Below are 15,973 nucleotides of genomic sequence, written 5' to 3'. Positions count from 1 at the left end.
TCAGCAAATTAAGTTGTGGTGCTGTGAGATCCAAATTTAATATCTTGTATGACTTCCATGAGCTTGAAGGACTGCATCCATGCGGTTTGGCAAGGATTCATACCATTTATTGAAGTCATCAGGAATAGCTAAGAAAGCAGTCTTGCATGCCTCCCAGAGTTCATCAATATTCTTTGGTTTCGTCTTCCATGCGTCCTCTTTCATCCTACCCCACATATGCTCAATGATGTTCATGTCTGGTGACTGGGCTGGCCAATCCTGGAGCATCTTGATCTTCTTCGCCTTGAGGAACTTTGATGTGGAGATGGAAGTATGCGATGGAGCACCGTCCTGCTGCAGAATTTGGCCTCTTTTATGGTTGGGAATATAAGAGGTAGCTAAGATTTCTTGGTATTTTAGACTATTGATGTTGCCTTCCACCCTGCAGATCTCTCGCACACCCCCATACTGGATGTAACCCCAGACCATGATTTTTCCGCCACCAAACTTCACTGTTTTCTGGGTGAATCTCGGATCCATTCTGGCTCCAGTAGGTCTCCTGCAATATTTGCGGCGACTGTGGTGTAATTCAACAGAGGATTCATCTGAAAAATCCACCTTCTGCCAATTTTCCAGCGTCCATCATTTTAGCAGGCTGTGGGCCTTGGCAAATGCCACAAGGTTTTTCAATTGTCTTTTGTTTAGTGCTGGCTTCTAGGCACTGATTCGACCATGGAGGCCATTTCGAGACAGAATCCGACAAACTGTTCTGGTTGACACAGGGACTTCAGGTGACCAGGTCTCGTGGAGCTCTGCTGCAGTGGAAAATGGGCTGGCCTTGGATTTTCGAGCCAACAAACAGTCCTCTTGAGCAGTTGTCTTGCGGGGTCTGCCTGACCTGGGCTTGTCAAAAACGTCTCCAGTCTCTTCAAATCTTTTTTTTTATCCTCTGTACTTGACGCTGAGACACATTGAAGGTGTCTGCCACATCAGCAGTGGATCTGGTCTTCAGCCTCATGATAATCAAAACTTTAGTCTCAGGGTGAATCTTAGGCATGTTTGCAGAGGTCTAGTTGCAGTTGATGTGAAGGTCTAGTGTACTGGGGTTCTTTTTATACACACTTGAGACCTAATTGATCCAATATTAGTCACAGGGGAAGCTCATATGACAAGGTGACAACACTTATGTCTTTGCAAAAATTGACTCAATGGGCTTTACCAAGCTGTGAATATTAGAATACTTTTTGAAAGTTTAGTTTTTCACTGAAACATTATCACAAAAGCTGGTGGGATTAAAATGAGCCATTTGTTGTAAAAAAAAATCTTGATTAGAAATATATTTCAGCGGCACTTTAGGTCAATTTGTACACAAGCGACAAGACTTTTGTCAGGGACTGTATGTATTTTGACACCCGTAAGACCTTTCTTCATCTTCAGACTGATAACAATAAATCTGGTTGTTTAAGAACCAAAAAAAAAAAAGAAAAAAATAATAATAATTAAATAAAAAATGCAGGGCTGCATTTCCTTGAGAGAACTGTGAAGTATTCCTCTGTGGAATGCTGATGGAAAACTGGGGAAGGTGTTATCAGGAAGAGGGATGGAGATATGTTAGTCAAGGGGGGAGAAGGGGAAAGAGTGACATCTTGACCTCTATCTTGGCTTAGTAGGATTGGAGCTAAACTCTGGAGGACATCAGCTCTCTAGGACTGAACTTGCCTACTGTAAGGCTGGAAAAACTAGCTGATGCTGAAATGTCTAATCGCTCTGAGAAAACAAAGGAGATTAGCATCTGAACTCATTCATACAGTTAGAGTCTCTGTCCGAGACGACATCACACTGAGTGAACCATCTATGAATGATTCTAATTTACATGCCTTTCCTTTTACATGAAACTTCCCCCAAACTCCTGCTGCCCCTCACATTGAGATCACCTGAAATGCAGCAGAAATCTCTTTGTTACAATGTCAATCCTCACGATACAGTATTATATGTGTTTGATATAATTTGAAATGTCTCAGTGCAACTGGTACAAATATCTCTACTCCACAGAAGTAAACTAGAACATCCTAAACGTTTTAAGAGTTTAAAGATATGTTTCCTTGGTGTATGGTGGGTGTGGCTTTCAGCCATTTGGCCTCTCTTCTAATCAAGTCTATAGGACCTGATCAATGCAAATTCCGCCATCGTTAGCCTCCATTGGGACGATTTGGGCGGCCTTACACCTACCCCTGACAAAAATGTACTCTTAAGGGTCCCACCCCAGTGATGGCCACTTGTACCTTTTTGATAGGGTATATCTATAATCAAATGACTGTCTTTTCATTTTTTTGTAGGTAGAAGGGGAAGCTTTGATATAGATTGTCCAAATAGTGAGTATACCTATATCTTGTGTTGTAATATAAGCATTTGTTTGCTTTATGTCTTTTGACTTAATTTACTTTGTCAGATCAGCCAATGTTCTCTTTTTCAGTGTCCTTAAGAATGGTGGTGGTGGGAAGGACAGGCGCAGGAAAAAGTTCCTCTGGAAACACCATATTGGACAGAAATGCCTTCAGAGCTGCAAAAAGTTCTTCATCTGTGACTAAAGAGTGCTGGAAAGAGACTGGAGAAGTGGCTGGAAGACAAATCACCCTAGTAGATACTCCTGGTCTGTTTGACACAGATGTTTCAGATGAACATCTGAAACAGGAGATCAGTAAATGTGTGAACATGACGGCACCTGGACCTCACGCCATCATCCTGGTCATTCAGCTCGGCCCATTCACAAAAGAGGAAAGACTCTCCGTGGACAAGATCAGAGCTATATTTGGAGAAACGGCAGATAAACACACAATCGTCCTCTTCACTCACGGTGATGAACTGACCAGCTCTATTGAAGACTATGTTGATGGAGCCAGTGAAAACCTGAAAGAAATCCTGAGGCGCTGTGGGGGGAGATATCACGTCTTCAACAATAAAAAGATGGAGGATCGTAATCAGGTTGTGGACTTCTTAGAGAAAGTGGATGACATGGTTGCCGCTAATGGAGGAGGATTTTACACCAGCGACTCTTACCAGGAAGTGGATCTCATGCTGAAGACAAAAGAAGAGGAACTGAGACGAGAATATGAGAAGAAACTACAAGAGAGAGAGCGGGAACTGGAGTCAAGGTTTGCTGAAGAGAAGAGAATTCTGGAGGAGAGACTAAAGGAACCAACAGTATCTGAGCAAGAGAAAGAGAGGAAGATCAAAGAGCTGGAACGACTGCATCGGAGGAACAAGATTAAAATGATGGAGTACAAGCGATCTTATGAAGCAAAGCTGAGAGAGGCCAGACTGGAGGCAGAACAGAGCCGTATTAATGACAGAAAGTTGATGGAGATCCTTGCCAAGTTACAAAGTGTCCATCTGTAATCATTGTTCTGCTTTTGATGAACACTTAAATTGCCTTCATCAAGACCCCAGCTTTGCTTACAGTCGCCCTGTGGTGAAAATCAAGTATTTTAATGTTCTTTATATGTCTGTCTGGTGTTTTTAACATGCTTAACCACTTCAGCTCTGCAGCATATTTTAAATGATTATGTTGATGCAATATTGGACCCACAGGTGGTGGGTATTTCAAGTATTTCGCTTCAAACACTCGATTTATATGCTCGTCCAATTCGCAGTAGACACACGAACGGATTCAAAATGTTCAAGCATTCAACTAGACACAATAGACATGAATTTGACACTATTAACGTTTGGTGTGAATGCAGCATTAGGGTAAAAATTAATCCATGCAATTTAGTACACGCACACAAAATATTGTTCGCTGTGGTAATTTTTTATTAAAATCTGAAAAGTAAATTCCGGCCTGGAATGGCGTTCCCTTTCCATTGATGTCAGTTTGACGGCTTGGGTTTAAATATCCTTTACCACTTCCCGCCGACCATTAGTCTGCTACTAGCGAGAGATGGAGAGGAGTGCTGAAGTAAAACCCTGACCTCTATTCAATATTCCCTTTCACTTGAAAATACGTTACAGCACTGAAACAAAATCAATTGCAACTTCCGGTTCACTGGGACTTTAAACACAAACCATGTTCAAATTCATTAGTACACCATTACTGAGAAGTTCTGCCTTGAGACAGTATCAGAGATGTCCATTTGCTTGATAATAGTTAGTCAGCTAAAGATATCAATAGACCCTTTTCACACTGTAATGTGTTTAACAGTCATCTGCATTGTAAATCCTGCAAAGTTTTTGTATATTTTCCTTTTTTAAATGTATAGTATATAGAAGTTCTGCCTTGAGACAGTTTCAGAGATGTCCATTTGCTACCACCACAAACATGTAATCAATCCAGTCATCTTGGGGTGGGGCTTTTCATAAAACTGTCAACAGGTTTCTAGATGCTAGCTGTCTGAGATGGCAAACGGGAACATGGTGTAACATTAATCAACACATTTATTAGCTGCTTGATAATAGTTAATCGGCTAAAGATATCAATAGACCCTTTTCACACTAATGAAGTGTTTAACAGTCATCTGCATTGTAAATCCTGCAAAGTTTTTTTATATTTTCCTTTTTTTTAAAGTATTTACAATACTGTACTTGTCATTATAGTACCTTTGCATCAAATTAGAATAAAGTAGTAAGCAGTAAAATCTCTTCTGACTGCGGTTATCAATCTCTTTTCCTTCTTTTTGAAAGTTGTGAAAACTCTTGAGTTTTTAGTTTTACAGAAATATTCCTGTTATGTGTCCATCGTGGTAGTGACCGATACTTAAAACGCATTACTATTCTGATACATCGACGTACAGACGAGCCTACATAATTCAGAATCAGTTTCTTCTGAATCAGTTTCTGGTTCAAACATATACGGCTGAAATAAACTAAAATTAAAATGATGCATTATCCTCTCTGCTACATGAGAGGGACCTGGCCTGGGCAAGGGCAAGGAAATCTGGCTTAGCAAATGATTGGTCCAGCTTCCGATGCCTAAGAAACAAATGTATAGGACAGATACGTAAAGCTGAAGCACAGTTTTATCTAGAAGAGACAACCAGATATTTGCATAATCCAGCAACATTTTGGAAAGCTATTAAATCTTTAAAATCTAACTCCTCATCATCAAGTTTACCAAAGCAAATAAGTGTTGATTCTAGACAAATCACAGATAAAAACGAGATAGTGGACTCCTTTAATCAGCACTTTGCCTCTGCTGGGCATCTTTTCAAGTCAAGGCCAGATCAACCCTTAGACACAGAGGTCCTGAATGTTAGAAATGTTAACACTTTCTCTTTTAAGCCATTTACAAGGAAAATAGTCCTGTCAGAATTGAAATGTGTAAACTGTAGAAAGTCAGCTGGATCGGATGGGCTTGATCCATCTCTGCTGAAGCTTACAGCTGATAATATTGTATCGGGACCCACTCATCGCCTTAATCATACTTTAGATCTAATAATGTCACATGGAAAAAATGTTGATACTGTTAAAATTCTGCAGCAGAGCGATGACGTCTCAGATCATTACCTAATATCATGTATACTTAATTTACCTAAGGCTGCAAAGCCATCCCCTCGCTTCAAATATGGCAGGACGATAACCGCTGCGACTAAAGATTGCTTTGTACATAATCTTCCTCATCAGTTCCATCTCCTCAGCATTACAGATAGCCAAGAGGAACTTGATGCTGCAACAGAAACTATTGACTCTCTCTTTACTAGCACTTTAGACATAGTTGCTCCCCGGCGCTTAAAGAAGATTAAAGCAAATAATCCAACGCCGTGGTACAACGAGCACACTCGGGCCCTTAAAACAGCAGCCAGAAAAATGGAGCGCAGCTGGAAGAAAACAAAACTGGAGGTTTTTCGCAATTTGTGGAAAGAGAGCATGATTGCATACAGAAAGGCCATAAAAACTGCTAGATCTCCTTATTTCTCAACTCTTTTAGAAGAAAACAAACACAACCCTAAGTATTTATTCGATACAGTAGCTAAATTATCAAAAAATAAAGCTTCAGCTTCAGATATTTGTAAACAACACAGCAGTAATGACTTTATGAACTTCTTTACTAGTAAGATTGATAATATTAGGAATAAAAATATTACCATGCAGCCGTCTATTACAGTATCACTTCAGACAGAGCGCTGTAGTGTCACTGAGGAAAAATTACACTCATTCACTACTATAGGAGGAGAAGAATTGGCTAAACTTGTAAAATCATCAAGATCAACAACATGTATGCTTGACCCTATACTGACTAGGCTATTAAAAGAGATACTTCCAGAGGTCATAGATCCTCTGCTTAATATCATTAATTCATCTTTGACATTAGGATATGTACCGAAAACTTTTAAGTTGGCTATAATTAAACCACTTATTAAAAAAACGCAACTTGATCCTAAAGAATTAGTCAATTACAGGCCAATCTCGAATCTACCGTTTCTATCAAAAATACTAGAAAAGGCAGTGTCTTCACAATTATGTTCCTTTTTAGAAAGAAATGGTATATGTGAGGATTTCCAGTCAGGATTTAGACCGTATCATAGCACTGAGACTGCTCTAATTAGAGTTACAAATGATTTACTCTTATCATCTGATCGTGGTTGTATCTCTCTATTAGTGTTACTCGATCTTAGCGCTGCATTCGATACTATCGGTCACAATATTCTTCTGAATAGAATCGAAAATTATGTTGGCATTAGTGGAACTGCTTTGGCATGGTTTAAATCATACTTATCTGACCGTTTGTAGCAGTAAATGAAGAGATGTCACACCAATCACAAGTTCAGTATGGGGTACCGCAAGGCTCAGTGTTAGGACCATTGCTCTTCACCCTGTATATGCTACCACTGGGAGATATCATTAGGAAGCATGGTGTTAGTTTTCATTGTTATGCTGACGATACTCAGCTCTATATTTCCTCACGCCCTGACGAAACCTACCAATTCAAAAGATTAACGGAATGCATAGCTGATATAAAAAATTGGATGAATAGTAATTTCCTGCAACTTAATTCAGATAAAACTGAATTTTTAATTATTGGACAGAAAAGCTCCACAAGTAGTAACCTAGAATACTGTCTAACACTCGATGACTGCTCTGTCAAGCCCTCGTCATCAGTGAGGAACCTGGGTGTGCTCTTTGATACCAATCTTTCATTTGAAAGCCACGTTTCTAGCATCTGTAAAACCGCATTCTATCATCTTAAAAATATATCTAAATTACGGCACATGCTTTCAATGCAAAATGCTGAACAGTTAGTACATGCGTTCATGAGCTCAAGGCTAGATTATTGTAATGCTCTACTGGGTGGTTGCCCTGCTCGCTTAATAAACAAACTCCAGCTGGTCCAAAATGCAGCAGCTCGAGTTCTTACTAGAACCAGGAAGTATGATCATATTAGTCCAGTTCTGTCAACACTGCACTGGCTCCCTATTAAACATTGCATATATTTTAAAATCTTGCTTATTACTTACAAAGCACTAAATAGTTTAGCTCCCCGGTACTTAAGCGAGCTCTTAACACATTATACCCCATCACGTCTATTGCGGTCTCAAAACTCTGGCCAGTTGATAATACCTAGAATATCTAAATCAACTGCAGGCGGTCGATCCTTTTCCTATTTAGCTCCTAAACTGTGGAATAGTCTTCCTAGCATTGTTCGGGAAGCAGACACACTCTGTCAGTTTAAATCTAGACTAAAAACACATCTCTTTACTATGGCATACACATAGAACATTTTTAACTTTCATTATTCAGATCAATTGACTGATTGTTAGGCTGCATTAACTAGGTCAGCCGGAACCGGGAACACTTCCCATAACACCTGATGTACTCGTTACATCATAAAAAGAGTGGCATCTACACTAATGTTAGTCTCTCTGTTTATCCCGAGGTTTATCCCGGATCTGGGCCCTGTCCGGATCGGATGGTGGACCTGCCTGGACATGACCAGCTCATCCTGGAGTGTCTGCTGAGCCGTGTCAAATGGTGTCTCCTCCGAATTTTCCTCACTGGCACGACATGCTCAAAACTCGTCTTCGGCGCAATAATTCCGATCTTTAATCGACGCCCCATCCTAAATAAATCTGTCTCTGCCGTGATACCCTGAAATTTTGAATATTCCAATCTATTATGATTTCTGACCTGTAAGGTTGCTAGAATAATAATCTTACACGGTGTGTTAATAGGCCAGAGGAGAACTGGCACCCCGACTGAGTCTGGTTTCTCCCAAGGTTTATTTTTCTCCATCATGCCCTGATGGAGTTTTGGTTCCTTGCCACTGTCGCCTTTGGCTTGGCTTGCTCAGTTGGGGACACTAAAAATATGATTAAAGTTATTCAACTTATTATACAATTAAAATGTATGAATTAGGTCTTATTTAATTCAATAAACTTAAATACTGATCTGCCAACATTGTTGCTATATGATAAATTAAACTAAGCTGATAACATCACTGTTTTCTCCAGTACGACTGTACAGCCAAATCTAATTTTGTCGCAATATTATACTGTTTGACACTGTGAAGCTGCTTTGACACAATCGTGATTGTAAAAGCGCTATATAAATAAAGTTGATTGATTGATTGATTGATAATATTGCCAAACCACTCACTCAGATATTTTATTTGTTTTTGGAACAAAATGTTATTCCTGAATCCTGGAAAGCAGCACATGTGATATCTCTTTTTTAAAGTAGGGACCCCACATTATTGGACAATTATCGCCCTATATCTAAATGATCAGTACTGGCTAAGATATTTGAGGAATTAGTAAGTGAACAATTAAAAGAGTTTTTAACCTGTAATTGTATCCTCACCCCTTTTCAGTCAGGCTTATCAGGAAGGGGCATAGCACCGTCACGGCAGCCACTAAAGTAATTGATGACATTGTGTCTGCCATTGATTGCAAAAACTCATGCGCAGGATTGTTTATTGACCTTTCTAAGGCTTTTGATACAGTGGATCACAGCATTCCTTTAGTTAAAATTTGAGTGTCCTCACTGGAAAAAATGTCCCTGTAAAAAAACGGTAATCTACTGGCAGCTGTGGTTGCCAGCATCATACTGTAAAAATACGGAGCACTGCTGTTTTTGAAATTAAAAGCTTAAAACCGTTTTTTCAGCTACAGTAGACAACTGTAATTTAACTGTTAATGATATTACACAGCGCCTGAAAATAGTCCCCAGCACGCTCTGTACATGCAGGTTGTCACGCTGGTTATGTTGACAGAAGTTAACCTATTTTTTAGGCACTGCGTAATATCATTGCCCTCTGCACCCATGGCACAGCAGCAACATTTTTGGATTATTACACAGGAATGAGAGTATAGTTCCTAGCCATATCGGCCTAGGAAATCATAACTTTTAATGTTCCGTCGGTCTTAGGACACAATGTAACTATACACATCACAACATGTAAAGAGGAAATGTTGGCGTTATTTGTCACTTTTTGAGCAGTAGGCTAGACGGAGCCGTTTACCTCCGGTCTTTGTGCTAAGCTAGGCTAGCGGTGGTGCGTCAGAAGGAGTTATGGCACGCACTGAGATGAGAATGGTATGTATGGACTTATCTTACTCAGGGGGATACGGTAAATAAGAAAGTCCCCAAAAGTTGACGTATTCCATTAACAATTTTAGTTAACATGAACTAAGAATGAACAATACTTCTACAGCATGTATTAATCTTTATCATTTTCAACATTTGCATTATTTTTGTTCAAATCAAAAGGGTGTATATGTTAACATTAGTTATTGGACTGAACAAACATAATCAATGAACTATATTAAACACTGTAACAAATGTATATCTTTTTGTTAGTTCATGTTAGTTAATGCATTCATTAATGTTGCCAAATGATATATTATTGTATTGTGTTACTGTTGCCTTTAAAGAAAAAAAAAGTCACAAGTTTGAGATAAGTAAATTATATCATTATTTTAGGGGGAACTATTTCTTAAAAGTTTAGTTCACTCAAAAACTAAGTTTGTGAAGAAGAAGAAGAATTAATGACCTTTGTTCATCTTTGGAACACAAATTAAGTACTTAAGCCAGTATTTAAAGGGTTTTAGTTCTCCCAAAAATGTAAATTGTGTGATTAATTCCTCCTGTGGTTGGCCAGCCGTCAGACCTTGGTTCATCTTCACACACAGATGAAGATATTAGTGTTGAAATCCGATGGCTCAGAAAGGCCTTCATTGACACCAATGTCATTTCCTCTCTCAAGACCCATAAAGGCACTAAAGACGTCGTTACAAAGCCCATCTCACTACAGCTAATCTACAATAGTTTTATAAAGCGACGGGAATTTAGTTTTTGTGCAGAAAAACAAAACAACTTGTATAGTGATGGGCCGATTTCAAAACAAAGCTTTGAACTGTTATGAATCAGTGAATCGATTCGGATCGTATGTCAAACCGCCAAACTGCTAAAATCACGTGACATTGGCGATCCGAATCATGACCTTTTAAGTATTGATAGGAAAATGATAGCAACTGGCTCCAAATGGCTCATTTCTGTGCTTCCTTTGAGTCAAACCAGTCTGTTATTTATTAATTTTTTATTTTTTGGTAAAGCTGCAGGTCACTTGTCATAGTCGTCCTGACATGCAGCATTTTGCACAACTTCTAATTTCCTTAAATATCTGCAACAGAGGTGAAGCGTGCATGTTATCATGACCACAATAGACACATCCATGGGAAATATAGGTTTAAATAAAACACAATAAAGTGGCGCAGGGGTAATACTGATGTGTTTTATTTCGTAGAATAAAACAAGAGAGTGTCTTGAGAGTGTCTTGAGCTTGTGTTCACCACAGACCTTATTTCAGCCATTTAAACAAATTAGCATTCAAAAAACACTTCGCTACGAGAGAACCGGAAGTGCAAAATGCTGATCGGCTTCCATGTTTTGGCTTACAAAGTGATGTCACACCTGCGCCACTCTATTATCACTATAAAAACATACCCTAATATACACAGGTTGCATTATTGCTTCAAATACCAATATCAGTGACTGGTGAATCTCTGCTAACTGTAAGGGGTGTTGTTGGTCTTCTAATCTTATGTTAATTACAGCGAACGCGCCATGACTGGCTGAAAGTGAGGTCAAATAAATGAAACTGGCCGGAAGTGATGGTGCGGTCGCTGTGTTTGTACATAGTGTTATTTTTGAGGTAAAAAAAAAAAATGTAAATTCTGTTGTGTTTCTCGCAGAAACCGATCATTTGTGTCTTAAGACATCAATGTTTCCCCACGAGCCGCTGTGTTTAATATGGATTCGTGTCTATGTGTTTTTTCTCATAGAAATACACCCCATTGACATGCATTATGCAAGCAACGGTTGGAGTTAAAAATCTTCATTTGTGTTCTCCTGAAGAAACACACACACCTACATCTCAGCCCTGGGGGTCAGCAGATAAACATCACATTTTCATTTTTTGGTGAGCTATCCCTTTAATCATTGGTTCATTTTATATACGTTATTTTTTCACTTTCGCAGATCCTGTGATAAAGAAGCCTTCAAACATTACAGTGTCTGAATTGCAAGCCCTCAGTTGCAGAAAATGCAAGTCGTACTCAAAGAAATGATCGTACTCTTGAAGATGATGTGGGGTGGCATTTAAACTCTTCTGTTTCTCTGTTTGGTTAAGACATTTGCAGGCTTGATTGTAAAGAAAAAATGTATTCTCACTTCTGCACAGGTGAAAAAGACATACTATTAAATGTATGAAAAGTGTACTTAAGTATGTTTTTAGTACAATTCAAATATAACAAACATGCTACTTAAATTTCAAGTGCATTTTTAATACATTTAATAGGACATCCTTTTCAACCTGGGCTTTGTTCTCCAGTAACTTTTATTCAATGAAATCATATTCCAACACAATCACACGAGACTGTGTATTAATAGTATGAGTGCAATCGTTGAATTTACGCCAAAATGAGTGTTGGTGTGCATACACTACACAGTTTTTCGCGTGCATATGATACGCACTTTATGGCGTGTATATGGCCCTTGGGTAGGATGGGGGCGGTGTTTGAGCATAATACGGCATAAAGTGCGTATCATATTCACACGAAAACTGGGTACCATATGCAAAAACTAATTTTGCTGTATACATTCCAAAACATTGCACATTCGTACTATTTATACGCATTTTTGTGAGAGAGTGTGCTTTTTAGTAATAGAGGTAAACTGAAATGTTCTACAAGATATAGGAAAATAGCTCTGCCATAGCACTTCATTGATCTTTCATTTATTATAATGTGTTTGTCAAGAGATTATGTATGCTGCTGTACTTTTTTAATGTACTCAAGGAATTTATTTTGTATGATATAGTACATTAAAGTTTTCTATACTATTTCAAATGTGTCCGTGTCTTAACATTTATATTTAATAATTTTACACTTTTTATATCATTCTGAATACTGAAAAAAACAGCATTATAATATACTAGTAGTGTAAAATGAATGTATTTGTAGTATACTGAAATGCTATTAAAATGTTCTTGAAGTCCATTAAAATTAATTATTAAAAATATGTTTTAAATACATTTTTAAAGAAATACATTTAAATTGCTCTAAATGTACTTAAAGTTGTTCCATTTTAGCACAATTTAATATATTTAAATATATTGCAAATAGCTTAAAATTGAACTTAAGCATATCTTAAAATACACTTAATATACTTGAAGTTGTTTCAAAATAAAACATTTAATATGCATTTAGTATAGTGTAATTTAAATGTACTAAATATGTCCAAAAAAGCACATTATAGTGACCATGCAGTATTTGCTTTAGTTGGGCTATACTGACCATATCTTTGTTGTTTTGGCTGCTGCAATATGATAAGACATGTTTGCTATAGCAAAAACAAAAAGCCAAGAAAAGATGTGATTGTGATGTTGCCTTTATTAATGATGATTTAAACATCACGTTCAGCAGCCTGGCTCACTGGTCTTGTCAAGTCCGTTATTGACAGTGTTATAGTTTTAATGCACTTTACTTTAACGCACTTCACAAACACACTGTTCACAAACACATTTGAAAATCTATCCCACTCCAAAACAGAGATGCTTCTGTTGCATAATTATTCTTTTTCCAAATAGGCTATTATGTCTTAAGCAACTCAGACGGGTTAGTGAGTGTATCAGATCCAGTGTCCGTAAAATGGCTATCATTCAATTTGTCCAAGGCCTACTTCAAGAACTGGACATGTTATATAAAAATATTCTAATGCAGGTAATTATTAGGTACAGTGTATCATGTCATATTTTACGCACACATTGGTCCCAATGGTCAAGAAAATCAGAGCCGAACTGGGTAGAGAGTAAATAATTTGGTTCATCATCACGCTATCCCATAAGAGAAAGTGTCCATGTAGGCTAATACAACAAAATTTACAGTTACGATATAAAAATAAAAATCGTCTACCAAATGTTCAAACTGACTCATTAAGCTACACATTATCTTTCATATTGGTTTTATTTTCATTTGATGCATTCGGATGTGTAATGAAAACAAAAATAAAGATGAAAAACCACATGAGGTTATGTTCAGGACAATGGTAAAATTAATACAAAAATGTATGTCTTGTTCATTTTTTCCTTTAATTCTCCGAAGGACCCAGCGGCCAATAAAAATAAACAGGATTACTTTTTAAAAGAATTAACAGAAAAGGACAAATCAATCCATAATAGGTTATCTTTTTTATGTTTCATTAACTAAATAAAGAAAGAAAGAAGAGTCGTTTCTCTGCAAATTTCTGATATCAAGAATTCAATTGCTACTCGTATTTGTGTAATTTCAGATATCTAAAATGAATTAGATTTAGAGTTAGAATTAGAGTTTTTACTAGTGGAAATTTAATTCTTGATATCAAAAATTTGTATTTGAACTAGTGAAAAAGAATTTGTTGATATCAAGAATTATTGTCGTTACTAGTGGAAAAGTAATTTCTGATATCAAAAATTGCCATTGTTACTAGTGGAAATCCCATGACACAAACTACAAAAGAACATGAATGGCAAATTACATAATAAAAGACATGACAAAGAACAGAATCCTGACAGATAGAACCATAGACCGTAAAAAAATTGGATAGAACACAGATGGAAATTTATAGATATTAAACAATATTTAATATTTAAGCAAAAACTCAATTCAGTTTTTTTTATTTATTGCATGTCATTTAATTTATCTGGTAAATGCATCTTGATTTAAGAATTATTAGATATATTTAGACTAGAAACAAGACAAAATTACTAAATTAGAGCATGTTTTGCAGTGCACATGTGGCAAACAGTAAAATATATAATTTCTTTATTGTATTTAGTCTATAAACAAATGCACAAAACTGTAAGTTTAGGGAACAATGAGTCTGTAATTTGGCCTTTATTAGCTACTCATTTAATATATATCTACATAAAAAATATATAAGTAAGGGATAATGTCCACCAGCCGGTTGTTATCTCAGAATAAACCCCTCCAGAGTGATCAGGACCCCGAGGCGAAGCGGAGCGTCACTCTGAAGTGGTTTATTCTGAGATAACAACCGGCTGGGTGGACATTATCCCGCTTATTACACGGCTACTAGTCTCAAATAAATTAGACACAAAATATTGTCTTGAGATTAAATATTTTATTAGCTCTTACTCAAAGCTTCTGCGAAGAAAAACAGTTCCGTACTGCTTTAAGCCTTTATCTATTGCTGCTAAATGTTGAAAATGAATGCTGAAAGGGTTAGTTCAGCCAAAAATGAAACCAAGCCTATGATTTACTCGCCCTCAGGTCATTATAGGTGTTTATGACATTCTTCTGTCAGACAAATACAATCAGAGTTATATTTAAAAAGTCCAGGCTAACGTTAATCCCAGCAGTTGTTGTAGTTGTGTTTGAAGTCCATTAAATGCAGCTGTCCGTCAAATAACGTGCTCCACACGACTCCGATGGGTTAATAGAGCCTTCTGATTCCAATCGATGCGTTTGTGTCAGAAAAATATCCATATTTACAACTTTATAAAGGAAACCCGCCTTGAAGTCTTCCATCGTAACCCACGGCTGTTTAAGCCACAAGATGGCGCCAGCGTTAAGCACAGAAGTAGTACCGGTCAAGATAACTCGTAGTACCCGGATGAGCGGGTGTTATCTGGAAATAACATACCGCTGGAATGAGTGATTGACCAATCAGAATCAAGCATTTCACAGAGCCGTGTAATAAATCAAGATATTAACCTACAATTCTGACAAATTACCACAGTTACAGTTAGTTACCACAGTAAATCCATAATAAATGTTGGTGAGTTGTTGTTTGAAAAGTATTTTAACCAGATTGTTTCTCCCAAGTATTGCACGTTAGTGTTGTTGATTAGCATAAGTCAGCGCAGTTTCAACTGGCTTTAAACTAAATTAAATCATATCACAGAGAGATTTGCCAGCTTGTACTGGAGACCTCTATGCCAAACTCAAATCAATCAATCAACTTTATTTATATAGTGCTTTTACAATCACGATTGTGTCAAAGCAGCTTCACAGTGTCAAACAGTATAATATTGCGACAAAATTAGATTTGGCTGTACAGTCGTACTGGAGAAAACAGTGATGTTATCAGCTTAGTTTAATTTATCATATAGCGACAATGTTGGCAGATCAGTATTATAGTTTATAGAATTAAATAAGACCTAATACATTCATTTTATTTGTATATTTAGTTGAATAACTTGGATAAAAATTTCTAATAAAATCGAATGCTTCTCTCTGGCTGTTTAGTGATCGCATGATCGAGACACTCAGCAAGTAAACACATTTGCTTATAGAGTCAGATCTCACGAGTTGCGCAGAACACAAATAATACATTTTAATAGACAGGCTGCAGGAAGTTTTGAATTTATTCCTGGGCCACATTTGGCTCGCGTGCCGGGCTTTGGACATCCCAGTTTTCCTCTGGGGCTGAGGGAGGGAAGGGGGCAAGAGGGGCACCTCAGCTGATGAGGGCAGAGGGGCAGTGGCTCTATCCACCAGGCCAC

At 37.5% G+C, this 15,973-nt stretch overlaps 2 protein-coding genes across 2 annotated transcripts in view; one reads left to right on the top strand and one right to left on the bottom strand.

Annotated features, from left to right (window-relative positions):
• The window catches only part of LOC137048193 (GTPase IMAP family member 5-like), a 77,721-nt gene that overhangs the window by 56,268 nt on the left and 5,480 nt on the right, over positions 1–15,973 (bottom strand). The window lies entirely within an intron of this gene.
• LOC137090781 (GTPase IMAP family member 7-like) lies at positions 2,227–3,810 on the top strand. Its single transcript, XM_067454736.1, has 2 exons — positions 2,227–2,351; positions 2,453–3,810. Coding segments are annotated over exons 1-2 (924 nt in total). The 5' UTR covers positions 2,227–2,350; the 3' UTR covers positions 3,376–3,810.

Source organism: Pseudorasbora parva, chromosome 2 (genome assembly GCF_024679245.1).
Source record: "Pseudorasbora parva isolate DD20220531a chromosome 2, ASM2467924v1, whole genome shotgun sequence".
NCBI lineage: Eukaryota > Metazoa > Chordata > Actinopteri > Cypriniformes > Gobionidae > Pseudorasbora > Pseudorasbora parva.
The sequence above is the reverse complement of the archived record's forward strand: the minus strand, read 5'-3'. Positions and strand labels throughout refer to the sequence as shown.